General features: G+C 57.9%; 1 protein-coding gene across 10 annotated transcripts in view; it reads right to left on the bottom strand.

Moving 5' to 3' along the window:
• Positions 1 to 1,335: 1,335 nt before the first annotated feature.
• HIP1 (huntingtin interacting protein 1) overlaps positions 1,336 to 11,071 on the bottom strand; it is a 163,375-nt gene continuing 153,639 nt past the window's right edge. For all 10 annotated transcript variants that reach the window (XM_037880879.2, XM_043531270.1, XM_043531269.1 and 7 more), the window contains 7 exons: positions 9,022 to 9,115; positions 7,799 to 7,899; positions 7,357 to 7,462; positions 6,412 to 6,535; positions 6,081 to 6,142; positions 5,734 to 5,845; positions 1,336 to 4,994 (listed from right to left, as the gene is read on the bottom strand). In XM_037880879.2, coding sequence (XP_037736807.1) covers positions 4,984 to 4,994; positions 5,734 to 5,845; positions 6,081 to 6,142; positions 6,412 to 6,535; positions 7,357 to 7,462; positions 7,799 to 7,899; positions 9,022 to 9,115 — 610 coding nt within the window. In that variant the 3' untranslated portion in view covers positions 1,336 to 4,983. The remainder of the gene's footprint in view (positions 4,995 to 5,733; positions 5,846 to 6,080; positions 6,143 to 6,411; positions 6,536 to 7,356; positions 7,463 to 7,798; positions 7,900 to 9,021; positions 9,116 to 11,071) is intronic.

Raw genomic sequence — 11,071 nt, 5'->3', positions numbered from 1 at the left:
ATATAACCTGTGGGCTCAAGGAGATACCCCAGCTAGAAAGAGCCCTCACGCGGCCCAGCTAGTCCAGTGCCAGAGGATTCCTTGGAAGAGAACCCAAGAGGTGTGAGCTAAACCCCAGGAGCAAGGATGCAACAGAAGAGCGAGGAAGGGACCCGGTAGGGCCAGAGTGCAGGGGAGGTGAGAGGCTGGAGCTGGCTCCCCGCCACCCCAGCTGCGGGGAGATACGGGGCGTCCTTTGTGACTAACAAATGAAGCCCCGCTATTTACTCAGCAGGGGCACTGGGTTATGGCCCAGAGGCCGCTGCCCCTCGCTAATAGCTGCAGAATGCTCCCAGGCCTGGATCCTGGCTCCAACAGAGGCCAGGACCTGGTGCTTCGGAGGCAGGGAACCCCAAAGACAATTCTGCAAGGAGCTTCCCCAGAGGGGAGGCTTCCTGGCTCCAGGCAGATAGTGGGTGGCTCATACGCTAAAGGCTGCGTGTTCATAGCCTTTGTACATTGGTACCTCATCTCACAGAACTCTGGCCCTCCTCATTGTCCATGTGGCAGTCAGTTCCACAGATTAATGATGCACTGGCTACAAATGTCCGTTTATCAGTTTTAAACGTGCTGCCTTGCTGGTTCCGTGTCCCTTGCTCTTGTACTAGAAGGGTAAATATGAGCACCTGGCATACCTGTTTCATCACGTCTTTCTCCTTCTCTCCCAGTCTTTTCCATCTCCAGATGGAAACTGTCTCGTGCTCAGACAATGAGGGGGCCAGGCAGGAACATATAGAAATATCTACTTCTTAGGGGAGGCAGTGTGGCCTGGAGCACTGGACTTGGATTCAGGATATTGAACTTAATGCCCAGCTCTGCCAGTGGCCTGCTGGCTGACCTTGGGCAAGTCACTTCACTGCTCTGTGCCTCAGGTTCCCCATCTGTACAATGGGGCTAAGCACCCTGAGATCTATGGATGAAAACTGCTACATAAGGGCTGGATACTAGTATCACCTAGGACTTTTCATCTGCAGGTATCACAGGGCTTTACAAAGGAGGGTAGAATCCTGATCCCCATTTTAGAGACACAAAGATGTGACTTGCTCAAGGTCACCCAACACTACAGCCCAGGTCTCCCAAATGCCAGTGACTCTCCTTCAGGCCACACTGACTCCCTGCAGACCCCTGCATGCCTGGCCGCAGAGCCCCTTTTTCCCTGTAGCTTTTTTTTGGCAGGGGTGAGTGGAGCAGCCCACAATATTCCATGTGAAGCCATACAGAAAATGCAGCGCAGCCCGAACCAGTAACTTCCCGTTGGACCCCAGACTGACCGGTACACCACAGAGCGACCGCCACCACGGGGCTGAAAGATTTATTTAAAAATTGAGACACCACAGTCAACACCTTAGACGATGAACCCCCTCCCCACATACAATAATTAAAAGCTCTGTGGGAAACAGCTGGCTGCCTGGGGCCCTGCGCGGGCCAGACGGTGCGGTGAGCTGCTCAGCTGCTTCCGGGACCTGCTCCCAGGGACGCTCGGTCACCCAGGCTCGGGACAGTTAAAAAAGAAATGAGGAAAAGTCACTTCACATGGTAACAAATGTTGGATTTCCCCGAGATTCATCTGAGATCCCTGTCAGCCTACCCTGCCCCTGTCCCGCCGAGAACTCCATCAGCTCCCTCCATCTCTGCCCCCCAGAACCCCTTTGTCAGTCCCCACCTCCATCCTGCTGAGAACCCACCTCTGTCCTGCCAAGAACCTGTCAGCCCCCCTCCTCCACAATCCCCCAGAACCCCGCCATCGGCCCCCCCCTCCAACCCCTTCATCAGCCTCCCTCCTTCTCCTCTGACAACCCCCCTGTCCCTGCTCTTCCTCCTGGCTCTGTCCCTGTGTCACCAGCCCGGGCGGGCTGCAGCCCGGAGAGCTGAGGTAGCTGGGGTTGAGCCGCCCAGGTGGGACCCCGCACTGGGGGGAGGGAGTGTAAGCCACGCCCCCCCGCTGTGCCTGCTGCTGCTCTTATTGCTTTGGAGGTAGTTGCAGGCCAAGGGTGCTCCTTGGAGCCGGGGCTGTATTTGGTTTGTTGGCCTGCGGCGGGCGTGGAATGGGGGTGGATCACGCTGACTTGCGGAGGCAGCGAAAGCACCAGACACAAAGTCCTAGGGGGCTGGGAGCGCCGCCTGGGCTCAGCCAGGAGCAAGGTTCAGTGTTTAGTGTCAGAGATCCAGGGCTGGCGATGGCGCGTGGGCGCCCTCGTGATGAACACCCTGGACCCATGTGCTGCCTGTCTGAAGGCCGGGGCTCTGTTTTCTCCTACATGATGGGGCCGCAGAGAGGCACATGGTGCTACGCGCCAGAACCACCGTGGACAGCGGCTGGGCTGTCCCGGCTTGTCCCGCTATGGCTTGGGCTGGGCCACGGCCGTCAGCTTAGCTGGAGGTGGCTGTGCCGTGGCGACTGGGTTATTGACAGCTGCGGGAGGGACAAACGTCAGTCCTATCTGAAAAGGCGGGTTACTGGCCAGACTGGCCTGACCCAGCCTTGCTGGGAGCAGGTTTCGCCTGCCAGGCCGTAAGAGAGCCTCTCCCAAAGCCCCTGGCTTAGACCTGTCCCGGGGCCCGGCTGCAGCCATTGCTGACAAGGGTAACAGACACTTCCCATAGTTCAAGGGGACAGACTCAGCCCCCAGGGTGGGCGGGCAGGGGCAGCAATGGCTTCCATGGAGCTGGTCTGAATCGGGCCCAACTATCGCCACGGCTTGAACCAGCTAGTTTTCAAATTAGACACTGGGGACCAACTAGGTGGCAACCCCATCCCGGCCAGAGGCATGTGAGACTGGGCATGGACCCGCAGCCCTTAGCCCTGGCAGGGGGAGGGGGACCAGCCACGCACACCAGGCACTGACCCGCAGCCCCTCACCCTGGCAGGGGGAGGGGAACTGGCCACATGCATCAGGCACTGACCCGCAGACTCTAGCCTTGGCAGGGGGACCAGCCACACACACTCAAAGCCAAATTTGCCTCCACATCGCACTGCAGTGGGATTCCCATGGGATGAAACTGGGGCAGTTCATGCAAATGAACTGGCCGGGCTGTGTCAGCAGGGAGCACCGACTGCTTTGTCAGCAGTGGCTGAGAGGCAGCACCGGAAAGCCCCCTCCCCGTAGGCAGAGCAGGACAGTGTTTTGTTACTGCTAGCCCAGCTCCCCACCGTCCCCAGCTGCTGCTGTCTGAGCACGGAGGGTGGGGATCTAAATGACGGGGTGGCCACGTTCTGAGCAGCTGGCTGGGCTCCCAGGGCGGGGGGAGCTTAGATCCCTGGGAGCCAAAAGATACCCCGGTTGCCTTTGGATTCGCTGCTGCTAAAGGGGTGAAATGACACAGGCCACCAAGCGCCTTCAGCCTCCTCTGCCCCATCTAGAAGGGAAGAGAGGCGTTCCCAGGGGTCACTGCTACGCTCCCATCCCTCGCTTCCCAAGCAAACCCCACAGCCGCTCTCTGGGCCACGGGCTGCCCCGGCGGGCTCACAGTGCGCCGAAGATGCCCAACCACGTGCCAGCATGGAGGGCACAGAGGCAGCAAAGGGGACCATGCTTGTTCCAAATTCCAGAGCAGCTTTCTGCTCCGTAGCAGCCCCCAGCTACATTTTGCTAAAGCGGAGGGCACTGAGGGTCAGTCCAGCACCAGACGCCTGCAGTCTGTACCAGCCATGCTGCTCAGACCTGGCAGCTGGGGGCCCTGAAGAGCCCTATTGCAGGCTGGCTGGAGCCAGGGTCCAAGTGTCCCCTTCCCACTGGGCGGGGATCAGAGCCAGTGGGGCAGCTTCGCGTACTGCCCGCTGGGGCGGCCCAGGTAACTCCCTGCTGGCAAAGGCAGAGGCTGTGATGGAGCGGCAGGAGCACCTTTGACAGTGATTTATTGCTGGCACTAACACAGTGATCTGCTCCAGGCACTAGGCTGGGACAGCTCCCTGCTCTGGAGTGGGGATGGATCAGCTCCCGGGACCAGGCTAGGAGCTCACTGGACTCTCTCCCACGCTGTCAGCCCAAGGCACAGAGGGCTCGGCGAATAGCAGGGTGGCAACTCAGGCGCTGCTCTCTTCCTGCAGGAGCCTGGGGGAGTGGCTGGGTCTTGTGCCTCCACACCCCATCCCCCACTGGCTGTCTAACACATGGCTTTAAGGGACCAGGGCTCCCACGGACTGCGTGCTGGGGCTCCGCTGGCATCTCCCCGCCGCGGGAGGCTGGCTGCCCTGGGACGGCCCCGTTTGAAGTGCAGTAAGACACGTGCGGATGAGGTGTTATTGTGGCACGCTGGCCCTCTTCCAGCAGTGAAAGGCACTCGTCGTCCACCCCACGGGTGCAGCACGCCCCCACGGGCTCTGAGCTGCGCAGGGCCAGCTCAGAACAGCAAGTGGGAGAGGAAGTGTGGGGGTGGGGAGGGCTGTGTGCCCAGCTCCGAGCCCAGAGCCCACCCAGCCTCGCCAGCAGAAGAACCGGCTTGGTTGCATTTCCATGCCCTGCCCAGCGCGACACAGGCACCGTCTGGCGGGACGCTGGCTCTGAACCGGGCCAGCGTCTGCACTGACGGGGCTGGTGAAGCAGTGGGGTCAGAAAGCCAGATGGGAGCTGCTGCCACCAGGGCACGTTGCCGAGGCAGAACCGGTTCAGAGTCTGTGCAAAGAATGAACCAAGGGTTACAGTCGGAACCCACAGGCGGTCCCCAAAGCAGCTGCACTAAACATGCGGGCAGAGTCTTGTGTCCCGTGGCTGCGGGAGCCTTGCTCCTGGCACTTCAGGCCTCTGCACTTTCTACTTGCCCAGTCGAGGGTGGGGCGGCTGCCCGGCCGGGTGCGCTGGAGGAGGGTCCTTGGGAACGCAGAGGACATGTGCTTCAAGTCGGATTTTGCACCGGTTTATTTTGTATCTTCAGAAAGAGCTGCACCAAGCTGGGTCCCGGCCAACTGAAGGGGCATCCATCGGCCGCTGATTCGGGCGTGGGAAGCTACTCTGCAGCTGGAGGGGGAGGAACGCCAGCAAGGGGGACAGAGGGTCAGAGGCTCTCAGAGTGGGCAGAACAAACGTAGGCTGTCAGCTCCTTGGGACCATCTTTTCGTTTCATGTTTGTGCAGCACCTGGTGTGGGGGTCCTGCTCTGGGACTGGGACTCCCAGGCATTAGAAGAGAACAAATACTATTCCTGCCTGGCGCTAGGGACTCCTCCTCAGAGGAAATGGATGGTCTCCTCAACCACCGCCCCTGCCCCGCTCCCCACAGCGCCCCCTGCTGGGAGAGGCTCGGCTGGCATAGCCGGGAGCTCCCCCTAGCCCCAGCTCCCACAGCACTCCTAGTGGGAGTCTGTTTTGCGGTGTAATTTAGAGGTGCCATCTAGTGGGTTAAGCAAGGGACGCAGACACTCCTGGGTTCTACTCCCAGCTCAGACTCTTTGGGTGGCCCTAGGCAAACCACAACCTCTCTGCCTCAGTTTCCTTCATGAGGACTGTGGGATACTGATCCCCGCCCCCTGTGTCCCAGGGCGGGAGTTTTCCGGCAGGGACAGATGCTGCAGGAAATGCCGTGGTGCTGCTGCCTGGGCTCTCACGTCTCATTGCCTTTGTGCTCGTATCAGATTTCTCCAGGGTACCAGGTCAAGAGGCAGGGAGCAAATCCTCCCAGCTGGTCTGCTTCCTGCCCCTCCCACCCCCCGCTGAGCTCAGGCGGTACACTTCCCTCCCGCTCCATCCCCGGGCACTTACCGTCCTCATCCCAGCCCTCCGCCACGCCTGCCAGCTTATAATGCTTCTTGCGGAGTTCTCCCAGCTTCTGGCGCTCCTTCTGCAGCTGGTTTTCCAGCTCCAACACTCGCACCTGGTGGGGAAGGGGAACATCTTCTCATCACCTAGGCCAGCAGCTGTGCCTTAGTCCCGGTTTCTCTCCTCCCATGTCCCACCACACACCTTCCCATCCCCAGCCCACTCTGGGACTCTTCCCCAGCCTCAGCTCCCCAGCAGCGTGTTTGTCCGCTAAACCCTCCCTTGTTAACCCTCGACAGGCCAGAAACAATGGGGCAGACTTTAGCCCGCCTACGAGACGATGTCCCTACCTGAGAGTCCATTTCCTGGCGCTTGATCTGAGTTAGGGTCATGCTGGAGAAGTCCATACTGTCTGTGGGGGAAGAACAGACAAGTTGTACCTGTTACCAGCGCCCAGGACTCTCCCGGACACTGTGCTGAGAATGCCGAGCAGGCTCCCCAGCCGACGGAGAAGCACGCGCTTAGGAGGGGGCACACCGAGATGAAGGATGGGCCCGATGGGCGAATGGAAGGAGACAGTGAAATGGGAGGGGCACTGATCTACACAGCCGCTGGAGAAGTGACGGGCCCTTTAGGGAAGCTGGGCAGAGATTCCCCCACCCAGACGGGCCTGGCACTCACCTTTCTCCTCAATCTGAGATTTCCCTGACTTGGTGGAGGCCACCACCCCGGCGGTGGCCTGGTTGACTCCTCGCGATGCCTGCCGGAGCCTGGCCAGGTTAGCACTGTCCTTATCTGCTTTCACCTGCCGGATCAAAGAGAAGGGTCACACTCGCCTCACGCAGGGGATGGGCCAGGAAAGGAAACAATCCATCTGCTGGGCTGGCTCCAGGGGCCGTGTGAGCACAGCACAGCACGTGCTCTGTGCCTATGGCTGCCAGGAGCCCAAGCCATGTTGGTGGCTAGCACACAGGGCCAGACTGAGGCCTGCCACTGAGCTGGTTGGGGGAGGGTGTAAAGAGCCTCCTCTTTGCACAGGTGTGTGGGAGAATCGCTCACCAAGAGCAAGGATTGCGTGGGAGGAGTCGTACGCTAGCCCCGCCCCCCACGCCAGGGGAAGGAGTCGTACGCTAGCCCCGCCCCCACAACCCAGGGGGAGGAGGCTCTGTCCCCATTCCGTCTGCTGGCACAGTACGTGCTCCCCGGCTTAGGGCATGCAGCAGCAGGCCTGCTCCCCCTACAGGCAGGAAGTACCTGGAGCCCTGCTGGGGCAGCACTGCTCTGCCCACCCCGGGGCTGTTCCCACGACACATAACCACACCCTCAGGAGAGATGTGGCCAGTGCTGGAGGCAGTTTTGGCCCATCGCAAGTAGCTGACTTCGGGGGGGGGGTTTGGTGCTCTCACTTCCCTGGTCAGCTCCCGTGCTCAGATCATGGATGCAGGAGCGAGCAACAGTCCACAGGGGTATCAGCTGGGCTTCCAAGACAGAGGGCCTTGCTGCAAACTGGCCACTCCTCCCATCCCCACCACTGGAGCCGCCCCATTCCAAGCAGGCAAGCCAGCTGGCACCCCACACACAAGACCGGGCTGTATACAGAGGAGAGCGGCTGGGCAAAGCTCCTACCTTAGAGGCAGCCACCAGCTGGGCAGTGCTAGCTGCGATCTCGTGAGAACACACCATCAGCTCCTCGAATTTGCCTTTCCCTTGCACCACCAGGTCAGCGGCGTCACTGTGGAAGGCAGCAGAGGGAGCGGCTGGGACCCCAGTGTGCAGGCTACACCAAACAACCCACTCTCCCACCAGCCTGGGCAAGGGGATGCCATTGTGGCACTCAGCTCCCCAGTCTTGCTTGCCCAGAGCCGAGGCACCGGCTGGGCATAGGCCTGCCCCCAGCTCTCTGGCAGCAGTTCACTGGGCATCACATGGGAACTCTTGGCAAGGACTCAGCCGGGACTGGCAGTGAACTTCCCCGTGACTTCACATGTTCACCGCCCATCTCAGACCCCTGGAGTCTCGCTCACAGTCCTCACAATGCGAAGCCGCCGCTGCCCCAATGGGTACTTACACCATGACGGTGGCTCCCCAGCCCACAGCTTTGGAGGCGGAGATCAGGCCCTCCGTCCAGCGGGAATTCCTGGCGTAGAACTCCTTGGGGGAAGCTGCGCCCTGTCGTTCAGAGGAGAAAGGCCCAAGGGTGATGCACAGGAGGCCAGGGAGCGGCAGATGCCGCTCAGTCACTCTGGCCCGTAGCCAGCCCTGCCTTGTCCCTAACCTGCCGGGATGATGACCGGGCTGGGGAGAAGCACCATGATCGAGGAGCTCCCAGAACAGCTGGTGCAGAGGTTTGTGGAAGAAGCTGAGCAGTAACCCAGGCAGGGTTTATGTCCCAGACACACGGACCCAGAAATGAGGACTCCACAGACAGCAGCCCTTCCGCAGCAGCAGGGACGGGTTTACAGGCTTTGGCTCTCTGACCAGCCCACCCTGGCCTACCACTCTGCTCCCCCTCTTCCCCTCGGTCTTGGCCACCCCATACCCTGGATCTGCTTCTCTCCTCTTCCAAACCTCTCCTCGCTTCTCCAGGGAGGTCACTGCCATGGCTCAGAGGAGCAGGACCCAGCCCCGAATGCCCCACTGCCACTCACAACAGGAGACTCAATGTAGCCGGGGAACCTCGCCCGAAACTGAAGGATGCTGCCAGCCATGGAAAGATCATGGTGTCCTAGGCCAGCGATTCCCAGAGGCTGGCCTGGTACCCCCAGCTGCTTCGGCTGCTACCTTAGACTCCCCATCACTCCTTTAGCGATAAATGTCTATTGGCTCTGCGGTCATTCCATTCAATAGCGTTCAAACCCGCTATGGCTGGGGAAGCAGAGTGTGGAGCCCCACAGCTGCAGGGCAGGTCCGGACCCACACAGCTCAGGGGCGGGGACAGGCTCTGACGGGAACTGGATCCCTCCCAAACGTCTCTGGAGCCTGAAGTTGGCCATGTTGGAAAGTGCCTCTGGGCTCGGGGCTTCCACTAACAGCCAGGTTCCCGGCTGGTGCCCAAACTTCCGGTAGCTGGCTCAATAGCTTCAGGGCGCGTAGAGCTCATACTCCGAGATCTTGAGGAAAAACCTCTCTCTGGCGCTCTGAATTAGTGACCTCCAGCTACTATGGAGACCCTAATCTGCCCCAGCTGCCAGAGAAGGCTGGGAGTCGCTGTGTTAGGCCACGGAGCGGCTGACATGGGGCTGCCAGCAGCAGCTCTCCCAGTGGGCGCACGCTAGCGAGTGCCCTGCTTACCCTTCCGCTCTCCACAATCTCCCTCTGGAGGTCCTTAGAAGCCAGGACTAGCACCTGGATAGCCTGCATCAGGTCCGTGCAGGAGCCCAGAATCCTGCAAGAGAGAAAGGCAGCTCACAAGAAGGCAGGGAACAAACAGGCTAAAGAATATTTAGCTAACTTAGAAGTAATCAAGTTGGCAGGGCCTGATGAAATTCATCCTAGGGCACTTGAGGAAACAGCTGAAGCAAACATGGAACCATCAGGATTATTCTCGAGACCTCCTGGAGGAGAGGCCCCCCGAGGACTGGAGAAGGGCAAATATAGCATCTGGCTTTAACAAGGGGTACAAAGAGGACCTGGGGGATTACAGACCAGTCAGTCTAACTTCAATACCTGGAAAGATACTGGAACAAATTATTAAACAATCCATTTGTAAGCACCTAGAGGACACTAGGATTATAAGGAGTAGCCAGCATGGATGTGTCATGGATAAATCACACCAAACCAATCGAATGTCTTTTCTGACAGGGTTACTGGCCTAATGGGTATGGGGGAAGCAGTAGATTTGATACATCTCGATTTGGGTCAGGCTTTTGACACAGTCCCACATGACATTCTCCTAAGCAAACTACAGCAGTGGGTCCCAACCAGGGGTACGTGTGCCCCTGGGGGTACACAGAGGAATTCCAGGGGTCCATCAATTCATCTAGTTATTTGCTTAGTTTTACAACAGACTACATAAAAAGCACTAGTGAAGTCAGTACAGACTAAAATTTCATACAGACAAAAGGAGAAAGTAAACAATTTCCCGGTACTAGTGTGGCAGTGACACTTTTGTATTTTTATGTCTGATTTTGTAAGCAAGTCGTTTTTAAGAGTAGTTAGCAATGGTTCGCTGTCAAACTGGGAGGGCATATTTAATGGGGTCCCACCGGAGTCAGTCCTGGGTCTGGTACTATCAATATTTGCATTAATGACTTGGATAATGGAGAGGAGTGTATGCTTATAAAACCTGCAGATGACACCAGGCTGGGAGGGGTTGCAAGTACTTTGGACAACAGGATTAGAATTCAAAACAAAATGGAGAACTGGTTTGAAATGAACAGGATGAAATTCAATATGGACAGGGCAAAGTACTGCACTGAGGAAGGAAAAATCAAATACACAACTACAAACTGGGGAATAACTGGCTAGGTGGCAGCACTGCTGAAAAGCACCTGCAGTTATAGTGAGTCGCAAACTGAATATGAGTTTATGTGACAGAGCTGTGAAAAAGGCGAATATCGTTTTGGGATGTTTTAACCGGAGTGTTGTATCTAAGACAGAGGAGGTAATTCTCCCTCTCTGCTCAGCACTGGGGAGGCCTCAGCTGGAGCGCTGTGTCCAGTTCTGGACCCCACGCTTTAGGAAAGATGTGGACAAACTGGAGAGAGTCCAGAGGACAGCAACAAAAATGCTCAAAGGTTTAGAAAACCTGATGTGTGAGGAAAGGTTAGAAAACTGGGCATGTTTAGTCTGGAGGAAAGGAGACTGAGGGGGACCTGATACATTTTTCAAATACATTAAGGGCTGCTATAAAGAGGCCGGTGATCAGTCATTCTCCATCCACTGAAGGAATGAAAAGAAGCAATGGGCTTAATCTGCAGCCAGGGAGATTTAGGTTTGGTATTAGGAAAATCTTTCTAACTCTCAGGGAATTGGCTTCCAAGGGAGGTTGTGGAATCCCTGTCACTGGAGTTTTAAGACCAGGTTGGACAAACTGCTGTCAGGGCTGGTCTAGGTTTACGTGGTCCTGCCTCAGTGCAGAGGGCTGGACTAGAAGACCTTCCAGTCCTACATTTCTATGACTAGGTACAAAGCTAATTCCCATTCACACCCTCACGGCTCCACAGACTCCCCTCCCTGAACAGCTAAACTGGCAGGAAAGACAGAGCTCATGGGGCTTCTCTGCTGGGCACAGCTCTCCCAAGCACTGCCCACTCGGAGGGTGAGCACCCAGCAACATCACCCTCCCTACACGACGGGCTCCTCGGTGCCCTCTGGCCTCAGCCTGCTGCGAGTGAGAAGG

Source organism: Chelonia mydas, chromosome 17, assembly GCF_015237465.2.
Source record: "Chelonia mydas isolate rCheMyd1 chromosome 17, rCheMyd1.pri.v2, whole genome shotgun sequence".
Taxonomy (NCBI): Eukaryota; Metazoa; Chordata; order Testudines; family Cheloniidae; genus Chelonia; species Chelonia mydas.
Note: the sequence above shows the minus strand (reverse complement) of the source record. Positions and strands in the feature narration are given on the sequence as shown.